General features: G+C 45.4%; 2 protein-coding genes across 3 annotated transcripts in view; one reads left to right on the top strand and one right to left on the bottom strand.

Annotated features, from left to right (window-relative positions):
• Positions 1–427: 427 nt before the first annotated feature.
• Positions 428–9804, bottom strand: VPS26B (VPS26 retromer complex component B). The gene is made up of 6 exons (XM_070765917.1): positions 8626–9804; positions 6526–6682; positions 5467–5631; positions 3717–3892; positions 2545–2687; positions 428–887 (listed from the first exon to the last, which is right to left on the bottom strand). The coding sequence occupies exons 1-6, from the start codon at positions 8846–8848 to the stop codon at positions 741–743; spliced, it is 1011 nt and encodes a 336-aa protein (XP_070622018.1). The 5' UTR covers positions 8849–9804; the 3' UTR covers positions 428–740.
• A 155-nt stretch (positions 9805–9959) lies between these two features.
• NCAPD3 (non-SMC condensin II complex subunit D3) overlaps positions 9960–10194 on the top strand; it is a 69612-nt gene continuing 69377 nt past the window's right edge. Inside the window, exon 1 of one of the 2 annotated variants that reach the window (XM_070765208.1) lies at positions 9960–10116. In XM_070765208.1, coding sequence (XP_070621309.1) covers positions 10053–10116 — 64 coding nt within the window. In that variant the 5' untranslated portion in view covers positions 9960–10052. The remainder of the gene's footprint in view (positions 10117–10194) is intronic. The other variant, XM_070765207.1, reaches the window with a different exon arrangement.

Genomic DNA, 10194 nt, shown 5'->3' with positions numbered 1-10194 from the left:
TTTTTTCTTTTCGGACGTAGAGGACTGTCCATCGCGATGCTCCATCCTCGATCTTTTTTCGCCATTTAAGGAGGTGTTTTCAGGCAGAACCATAGCGCTAATCCTCTCTAAAAGAAAGTCCTGCTTTCCAAAAACTTCCAGTGGTAAAATAATTAGGAGCAAAGTGTTGCTTTATCCTCTTTCCAGAAACCACAATACAAAGAAACCGCTCTGTGCAAAAAGGCCAGGGAGTAAGAAAGCTGCTTGGTTTGGCCGACAACGTTAAGAACGGGTGCTGCTTTATAACCCACAGACACACAACCTGAGATTGCTTGTGCATCTCGGGAAAATTCCGACCCGTGTGTATATTATGATGGTTAAACTATGTGGTCAAACCTCTCTGGCAGCAGTCACGTTCCAACAGAGAGAGAGAAAAAAAGGGACACTCTTTAAAAATAATAATAATAATAATTCTTCCACAGTCCTCTTCCAACACAACATCCAAAACTTCTGTCTGTCCTGCTTATCCACAAATACTGAATGTAGAAAGAAACTGGCCGTTATTCCCTTTTTTTGTGTGCGCCAACTCCTTCCCCCGGTCCTGTTAAGCTGCTAGTCCTCAAGGTAAAAGACGAAACATACACACACACACGAAGAGACAGACAGACAACCTGACAAACAATTTTGAGCATTTGGAAGTTTCTGGCGGAAGAGCCTCTCTCGATGGGCCTTCTCCCCGTCCACCGTTCCTTGGAGGGCCTTCACTGCCGCCCGTTGTTCTCGGAGGACTGGCTGGGCGTCCTGCTTTCCGTCTGGGACGAGGTGCCTTCGAAGCGCTGGGAAGCGATGGCCGCCTGGTGCGACATGCTTTTCCTCACGATGTCGCCTTTGCGCCACAACACCACCTCCTGCACCCCAAAGGAGAAGAAGAAGACAGGACAACCTCAAAGGTAGTAGGCAAAGTTGACTCTTCTATGACATGTGGACTTCAACTCCCAGAATTCTTGAGCTAGCATGATTGGCTCAGGAATTCTGGGAGTTGAAGTACACAAGTCATAGAAGAGCCAACTTTGCCTACCCCTGCCCAAGACCAAGGGTAGGCTCTTCCTATGACATATGGACTTCAATTCCCAGAATTCCTCAGCTAGCATGATTGGCTCAGGAATTCTGGGAGTTGGAGTCCACAAGTCATAGAAGAGCCAACTTTGCCTACCCCTGCCCAAGACCAAGGATAGGCTCTTCCTATGACATATGGACTTCAATTCCCAGAATTCCTCAGCTAGCATGATTGGCTCAGGAATTCTGGGAGTTGAAGTACACAAGTCATAGAAGAGCCAACTTTGCCTACCCCTGCCCAAGACCAAGGATAGGCTCTTCCTATGACATATGGACTTCAATTCCCAGAATTCCTCAGCTAGCATGATTGGCTCAGGAATTCTGGGAGTTGGAGTCCACAAGTCATAGAAGAGCCAACTTTGCCTACCCCTGCCCAAGACCAAGGATAGGCTCTTCCTATGACATATGGACTTCAATTCCCAGAATTCCTCAGCTAGCATGATTGGCTCAGGAATTCTGGGAGTTGGAGTCCACAAGTCATAGAAGAGCCAACTTTGCCAACTCCTTGCCCCAGGCTAATCAAGAGGAGGAAATTTAGGGGTCCCACCAGATGTTCGGGACTACATCTCCCATCGTTCTGAACCCCGGCCGTTCTGAAAAAGTCTGGGCAGGGTAGTACAGTGATACCTTGTCTTACAAACTTAATTGGTTCCAGGACGAGGTTCTTAAGGTGAAAAGTTTGTAAGACGAAATAATGTTTCCCATAGGAATCAATGGAAAAGCGATTAATGCGTGCAAGCCAAAAATTCACCCCTTTTGCCAGCCGAACTGCCCGTTTTTGCGCTCCTGGGATTCCCCTGAAGCTCCCCTCCATGGGAAACCCCACCTCCGGACTTCTGTTGCCAGTAAAGTGCTCATTTTTGCGATGCTGGGATTCCCCTGCAGCATCACAAAAACATGGAAGTCCAGAGGTGGGGTTTCCCATGGAGGGGAGCCTCAGGGGATTCCCAGCAGCGCAAAAACGGGTGCTTCACTGGCAACAGAAGTACGGAGGTGGGGCATCCCAGGGGTGGTGGTGGGTTTGTAAGATGAAAATAGTTTGTAAGAAGAGGCAAAAAAATCTTAAACCCCGGGTTTGTATCTTGAAAAGTTTGTATGACGAGGCGTTTGTAAGACGAGGTATCACTGTATTTATTATGACTTTTTTTTATTTATTGGTTTCATTATAATTTTATTATTCAACGTTGCTATTTTATTTTTATAGGCTTGGTTTTGATTTTTTTCCCCTAACATGCAACTAAACCGTCATAACATAAAATGGGAATTATAGGTTCTATTCAGATTAGCTGGCTGCGAAATTCAAGGAGTTGAAGTCAACTCAGCGTCAAGTTGCTCAGGTAGGCAAACACTACGCTAGGGCCGGGGGGGGGGAGGGAGGGTTTGGGGAACTCCCTGCCTCAGGATTTGACTCGTGTCCCAAATCCCCTCCAGAGAATTCGGATTTCTAACCTGCTGTTTAAAATAACGCCGCTCCTCCTCGTCAATTAGCACCAGATTGAGGTAATAGCGCACCGAGAACTTCTTATTAATGTCCCTCATGGTGGGAGTTAGTTCGTAGCCAGCCAGGAAGAGCCGAATCGGGATGGACTCCCCTGTAAAAGAAGGGAGAAACAATTAGCTGATTGAGTTTTACAGTGTTCCCTCGATTTTCGCGGGTTCGAACTTCGCGAAAAGTCTATACCACGTTTTTTCAAAAATATTAATTAAAAATACTTCAGTTTTCCTACACCACGGTTTTTCCCACCCAATGACGTCATATGTCATTGCCAAACTAATATTTTTTGCAAATAAATAACAAAAAAATAATTATTGTTAATAAATAATTATGTTTATAAATATCAGGATCACTAAGTGTCTTATCCAATGGTGAATACCAGTAATAATGGTGAGTAAATGGTTATTAAGGGAATGGGAAATGGTAATTTAGGGGTTTAAAGTGTTAAGGGAAGGTTTGTGATACTGTTCATAGCCAAAAATAGTGTATTTACTTCTGCATCTCTACTTCGCGGAAATTCGACTTTCGCGGGCAGTCTTGGAACGCATCCCCCGCGAAAATCGAGGGAACACTGTATTAATATTATTTGGCCTTTATCCTTCTACGTACATACGTAAAAAAACCATAGTAGCTAAGGGGTATATCAGTTTGCCCATGCCTGGCGACATGAGTGGGTTTTCAGGAGCTTTCGAAAGGCCAGGAGGGTGGGGGCAGAGTTAATCTCTGGGGGGAGTTGGTTCCAGAGGGCCGGGGCCGCCACAGAGAAGGCTCTTCCACTGGGTCCCGCCAGACGGCATTGTTTCGTCGATGGGACCCAGAGAAGGCCAATTCTGTGGGACCTAATCGGTCGCTGGAATTCGTGCGGCAGAAGGCGGTCCTGAAGGTATTCTGGTCCGATACCCGTAGGGCTTTATAGGTCATAACCAACACTTTGAATTGTGACCGGAAATTGATCGGCAGCCAGTGCAAGTCGCGGAGTGTTGACGAGACATGGGCATATCTAGGAAAGCCCATGACTGCTCTCGCACCCGCCTTCTGCACGATCTGAAGTTTCCGAACACTTTTCAAAGGTAGCCCCATGTAGAGAGCGTTGCAGTAAATAAATGGAAATGTTTTTCCACCCCACCTCTCACAGGGGCTCCATCCATAATCTCATATTTGGCAATGGTGTCGTTTTCATGGTAGACGTTGGGCCCTGTGCCGGTGGTTTCCCTCTTGATGATGTCAATCTCCATGTGTTTGATCTTGATCCGGACGAGGAGGAAGTAGATCTTCCCTACGATCACGTCTTTTAAGTGGTACCTGGAAGAGACGGTATAGAAGAGATCAACGGGATAATGAGGCCCGTGGATCCAGAACAACCTGTTGTCGTCACGAATCGTATTTTAAATCTATAACTGTGGAGCTGCTTGGTCCTTTCCTGAAGGAACTCAAGGTTGTATGCTCTCGTCTAACATTTTCTCCCTCGCCCCAGCTGTAAAAGGGACACTAAAACAGGCTACATTAAAAAAAAAAATTTTTATAATTAAACAATGGATTTTTTAAAATAATAAATTGGATTTTAATTTTATCAAAATTAAATTTAAATTTTATCAAAATTTATTTATTTTATTTATTTATTTATTAGCAAAAACTTCAGAAGAGAAGGATTTTAGGATTTAGGGTTGTGATTTCTGACAGTCTCAAAATGGGTGAGCAGTGTGGTTGGGCAGTAGGAAAAGCAAGTAGGATGCTTGGCTGCATAGCTAGAGGTATAACAAGCAGGAAGAGGGAGATTGGGATCCCCTTATATAGAGTGCTGGCGAGACCACATTTGGAATACTGTGTTCAGTTCTGGAGACCTCACCTACAAAAAGATATTGACAAAATGGAACGGGTCCAAAGACGGGCTACAAGAATGGTGGAAGGTCTTAAGCATAAAACGTATCAGGAAAGACTTCATGAACTCAATCTGTATAGTCTGGAGGACAGAAGGAAAAGGGGGGACATGATCGAAACATTTAAATATGTTAAAGGGTTAAATAAGGTTCAGGAGGGAAGTGTTTTTAATAGGAAAGTGAACACAAGAACAAGGGGACACAATCTGAAGTTAGTTGGGGGAAAGATCAAAAGCAACGTGAGAAAATATTATTTCACTGAAAGAGTAGTAGATCCTTGAAACAAACTTCCAGCACACGTGGTTGGTAAATCCAGAGTAACTGAATTTAAACATGCCTGGGATAAACATATATCCATTGTAAGATAAAATACAGAAAATAGTATAAGGGCAGACTAGATGGACCATGAGGTCTTTTTCTGCCGTCAGTCAAAATCAACTGGCCAGCACACACATGCACATTGGAGCTGATCTAGGGCAACGGCTCATGTGCCAGTAGATATGGCTCCATGTGCCACCTGTGGCATCCAAGCCCTGGGTTCACAATCACTGTTCTATACTATTTCAGACATATGGCTGTTCAATCTAGTCTTAAAAACCTCCAGTGTTGAATTACCCACACGCCTTCTGGAGGCAAGTTGTTCCACCGATTAATTGTTTCTGCCAGGAAATTTATCCTTAGTTCTAAGTTGCTTCTCTCCTTGATTAGTTTCCACCCATTGCTACTTATCCTGTTCTGGAGGGTGCTTTGGAGAATAGCTTGACTTGCCCCTCTTTGTGGCAACCCCTGAGATGTTGGAAGATCTTATCATGTCACCCCTAGTCCCTCTTTTCATTAAACTAAGAAGACCCAATCCCTGGGACCATTCTTCACACATTCCTTGGCTGTATCACGCAACGCCGAGTCTACGGAGAGGGGCGGCATACAAATCCAATAAATAAATAAACAAACACAAGACTCACACATCAGTAGCCACAAGTGCATTGCAAACCAACTTACTTGGATTTATTGTACTCAAACTCAATGTGTAGGCAATCTTCAATCCCCACCTCCATCTTAATGGAGGAGTTGAGCTCTGGATAGGTGCTAAGGGTGTGTACTACAATGTCCATCTCTTTCACCACGTCATTCAATCTGCGGCTCACAGTGGCTCGAAGGAAGTACCTGCAAAGAGAGGGGAAAAGTCCAGATTAAGACGCTTCTATAACCAGGTTTATCTCGCTCAAGTGGTAATGATCCTAGGTTGGAAGGATGGCACAAAATGGACATTACAAAATTGGTATTGGTACATGGTGGATCACATTCAATTTGAGATTATGGGTAAGAGGATGAATTCGGCTAATGAAAGCAATCTGCAGGAACTGATGGGACAAGGTAAGATGATATGTGGTCAGTAGAATTCGACACCCAGCTGTAAGAGCCTTCTCTGCGGCGGCCCTGGCCCTCTGGAACCAACTCCCCCTAGAGATTAGAATAGCCCCCACCCTTCTTGCCTTTCGTAAGCTTTTTAAAACCCACCTCTGTCGTCAGGCATGGGGGAACTGAGATATTCTTTCCCCCTAGGCCTCTACAATTTATGTATGGTATGTTTGTATGTATGATTGGTTTTAAAATAAGGGTTTTTAGCTGTTTTAGTATTGGATTGTCACATGTTGTTTTTACTACTGTTGTTAGCCGCCCCGAGTCTACGGAGAGGGGTGGCATACAAATCCAATTAATAATAATAATAATAATAATAATAATAATAATAATAATAATAATATAAAGAATAAATTAGAATCACTTTATAATATGTAAATAGATACTGTATATTGCTCTTGAGTTAAAATGTATATACAAAATACGTACCCATTTTGGAGGAGGGATATGAATGTTGTCTGGTGGTGAGCACTTAAACACTGAGCACATGTTATATGTTGTGTATATGTTCTTTTGTTATTGATATTATAAAAATTAATAAAAGTATTCAATTAAAAATATATAACCAGGTTTATTTCCTGGGGAAATAGAACAGAAAGACTTTGGCTAGAGAAACCCACTCGTGGGAATGGGACTCACCTGAGCTTCACGTTTTGCCCAGTGTAGGATTCGTATGGTTTCTCCACGTGAGTGAATTCAAAGTCAAAAGTTTGTGATTGGGTGAATTCACCAGGACGGGCCAAATCTTTCACCAGAGACACAAATTCATGATGGTTGCCTCGGTCGTAGTATAATTCTAGGAGGGAGAGATATTTCCAAGTTAAACAAAATTAAAATAGCCACATTGATAGCATTCAGACCAGGGGTCAGCAACCTGCAGCTCTGTTGTCCTGACATTTTTTCCCAGGTTTAGTTTTAGGCAACAATACACAAAAGCAGTTACTAGTGCAAGAAATAACTACTGTACAGATTAGGTTGCACAAATGGATGCAGTTCTGAGCTATTATATAGAAATGGCCTATTGAGCCACGATGGATGGATGGATGGACAGGATAGATAGATAAATAGATAGATAGATAGATAGATAGAGTAGATAGACAGATGATAGCTAGAGATAGGTAGGTAGGTAGGTAGGTAGATGGATAGATAGATAGATAGATAGATAGATAGATGGATGGATGGATGGATGGATGGATGGATGGATGGATAGATAGAAGCAGGCATTATGAGTTAAGGCGTTGCCAACTGTTTTCTCTGGGAATCCAGAGTGCTGTGTGAATAATTGAACGAAAGTCAAATGCAACAGAGCGGTCATATCTTAAATTACACAGCATTTTAATAAAGCAAGCTTGCCCATTTTAATAAAGGTTGCTTGCCCATTGAAATCAAGCCTGGCGCAGGTCATTGATCTGAGCAGCTCAGAGTTGTTGGTTACCATTTAAAAAAAAAAAATTACTACTGTTCCATCTATCTTGGTCAACCTGAACTAGTAATCACTTTTTGAAGTATTTTTTCAGAATTCTTTCCTATCACTTTTCTTTTTGAATTAGAGTGAACTATTTTGGTTTGCCTGCCAAAAGTTCCAGAGTGCAAAAAACCCAGCACAATGGGCATTCAGAAAATACACTTCCGGTTTGCCCATTATGCTGTTTTTCGCACTCAGTTACTGTGGATTTATCTACCACGTCTGCTGGAAGTTTGTTCCAAGGATCTACTACTCTTTAGCTTAAAGGTTTTATCTCAAAAAAGTAATATCCATTGTGAGATGACATTAAGATAACCCCAAACCATAAAAACTCACCCAGCAGCTAAATCTTATAGAAAATTCAATTACAGCCTTCAAGGGAGGCCAGTATAGGCTGACCTTAAAAGAAATGACTTTTCTTTAAAACCAATCCTAACAAAAATTTAAGGACATCAGTTAAGAAAAACACTGAGATATGAAAACTCATCCACTCCTTAAAAAGTTCAATTTAGACCTTAAACAAGCCTGATCTAACGCGATAGATCTCTAACACAGTGGTTATCAACCTGGGGGTTGAAAGGCCATTTCATAGGGGTCACCTGTGGGAAAAGACAAATTTCCCATGTTAGCAACCTTGGAACATATTTTTACAATCCGACCAATCAGATGTTTACAGTGGGGGTGTCCCTCTGACCTCCCTGCCAATCATCTTAAAGCTCTGCTGGGAGAATTGGGGCTAGACTTATGGTTGGGGGTCACCACAACATGAGGAGCTGTATTAAGGAGTCATGGTAAGGAGAAAGCTTGGGATACACTGCTCTAACAGGATTACTGCCAGTAACCGTAAAAACTCACCTTAAACCAGTGGTGGGTTCATCCCAGTTCGGACCAGTTTGTCCAAACCGGTAGATGGCACCACCATATTTTTTAAAAACTCCCACCAATGTTGTGATTGGCTGAATCCAGTTGGATGAATGCGGATGATTGTGTTTTTAGGAAAAATTGAGTTTCAGATCTTTAGCTTTTTAATATTACATTTCTTACACGTTTTTGTAATCGTATTTATTCTGTTGCAAGCCGCCCTGAGTCGGTTGAGAAGGGCGGCATAGAAATCTAATCCATCTAATCTATTTTTTAAAAAAATAGAAATCTAATCAATCAATAAAAATAAAATAAATAAATAGGTCAACTAACCAGGATGGAGGCAAAAGGAACCCTAGGATGAATCTCCCTCCCACAGTCAGGTCAACTAGCCAGGGCTTAGCCCGCCTTACCAATTTGCCCAATGAATTCCACCTTGATGCCCTGATGTTCCAGGCGTTTGTTGGGGTGCTTGAGGGTTAAGATGACCCTCCCGGAGACCGTTTCGCCGTCGTAAAAAAGGAAATATTTCTCCTTCTTGCCTTCCTCCGTCTTGTGTTCTGCCCGGCGCCTGCTCTCGGCATCGCTCAGGACCAATTCCAATTCTGCGCTCTGTCCGAATCCGAAGAAGCTCATCTCGGGGAGGCGGGTGGGAGAGAGGGAGGGAGCGGACACCCACCCCTACTAATAAACTCCAACCGGGACCCTCGGCCCAAGCCAGGGAAAGCAAGCGGGCCCTGCTTACTAAATATGCCCAAGGCTGCAAAGATGCTGAACCACCCGCCCTTAAGAAGGAACTTGACCTTTTGCTGGACCACCAGTGCAGCTCAAGCCAGAGATGGGGATGCTGACCAGAAGGGATGCAGGTGAGCAAACCAGAGATGGGGATGCTGAGCCAAAGGGATGCAGGTGAGCAAAACTAGAGATGGGGATGCTGACCAGAAGGGATGCAAGTGACGAAAGCCAGAGATGGGGATGCTGAGCCAAAGGGGATGCAGGTGACGAAGCTTTTAGGGCCGGGCAAGCCTCAAGGCAAGCAAGGACCCCCACCGGCCGCAGAGCCGGACATAAGGGAGCCTAAAAGGGGGGAGAAGGGCACCCCGAGATGCAGCCGCAAGAGAGAGACAGGCAAGCGGGAGCCAAGGCAAGGCGGGTGGGCGTGCGAATGGGAGGGCGCAGGTTGCAAAACCCAGGAAGGTGGTGCAAACCCGGAGGAAAACGTGCACGGAGGAGAGGCATGCAAAAGGAAGCAAGCCAGGGAAAAAGCAGGAATTATTATTATTATTATTTTTTGCACGCCTGCTTTGCAAAGAGGCGGAAAAGGGGTTGCACGGGGGCGTTGCTCCTTGCGGCCGGATTTGCAAGGCAGGCCGCAAAAGCAGCGGGGTCCAAATGCAAGGGCGACGCCTCGTCCGAGCAGCCGGGGCCGGGCTTCCTTACAAGCGATGACACCGGCAGCCGCCCGCCGCCGCCGCCTCTTCCTCTTCTTCCTCTTTTTCCTCCTCCGCTTGGGCTGCGCCGGCTCGCAAACCTTGCAACAGCTCGCGCCGCGTCCCGGGCTAGGAATCGGAAACTGCGCATGCGTCAACCCCTGGGGGGGAATAAAAGGGGAAAGCAGGAGGTGGGTCTTAGGAGGAAGGAGGAGCGGCTCTTGGCACTGCGCATGCGGAATTCCTCTTCGGGCCTCCCTTGCCTGGGAACGCCCCTTTTTGCCCTCTTTCTTAATGCGCAGGCGCGCCGGGACGTCCCGACGACTCGGGGATTGGCTGACGGGCGGCGAGCGCGGCGATTGGTCGGTTCGAAGGCGGCTGTGGCGGCGGCTGGGTTTGAGCCGCGCGCGATGGCGGTCAGGCAGCGCTTGGAGGGCGCGGTGGCTCGTTGGGGATTCCGGGAGGTCGAGCGAGGTGAGCTGCGGTGGGAGGAGAGAAGTCGAGCTTCTGGGGTGGAGGGGGATTCTTAGCCCCGGGATGGGGGACCACCAG

The sequence above is a fragment of the Erythrolamprus reginae genome, chromosome 12 (assembly GCF_031021105.1).
Source record: "Erythrolamprus reginae isolate rEryReg1 chromosome 12, rEryReg1.hap1, whole genome shotgun sequence".
In the NCBI taxonomy this organism is placed as follows: Eukaryota; Metazoa; Chordata; class Lepidosauria; order Squamata; family Dipsadidae; genus Erythrolamprus; species Erythrolamprus reginae.
Note: the sequence above shows the minus strand (reverse complement) of the source record. Positions and strands in the feature narration are given on the sequence as shown.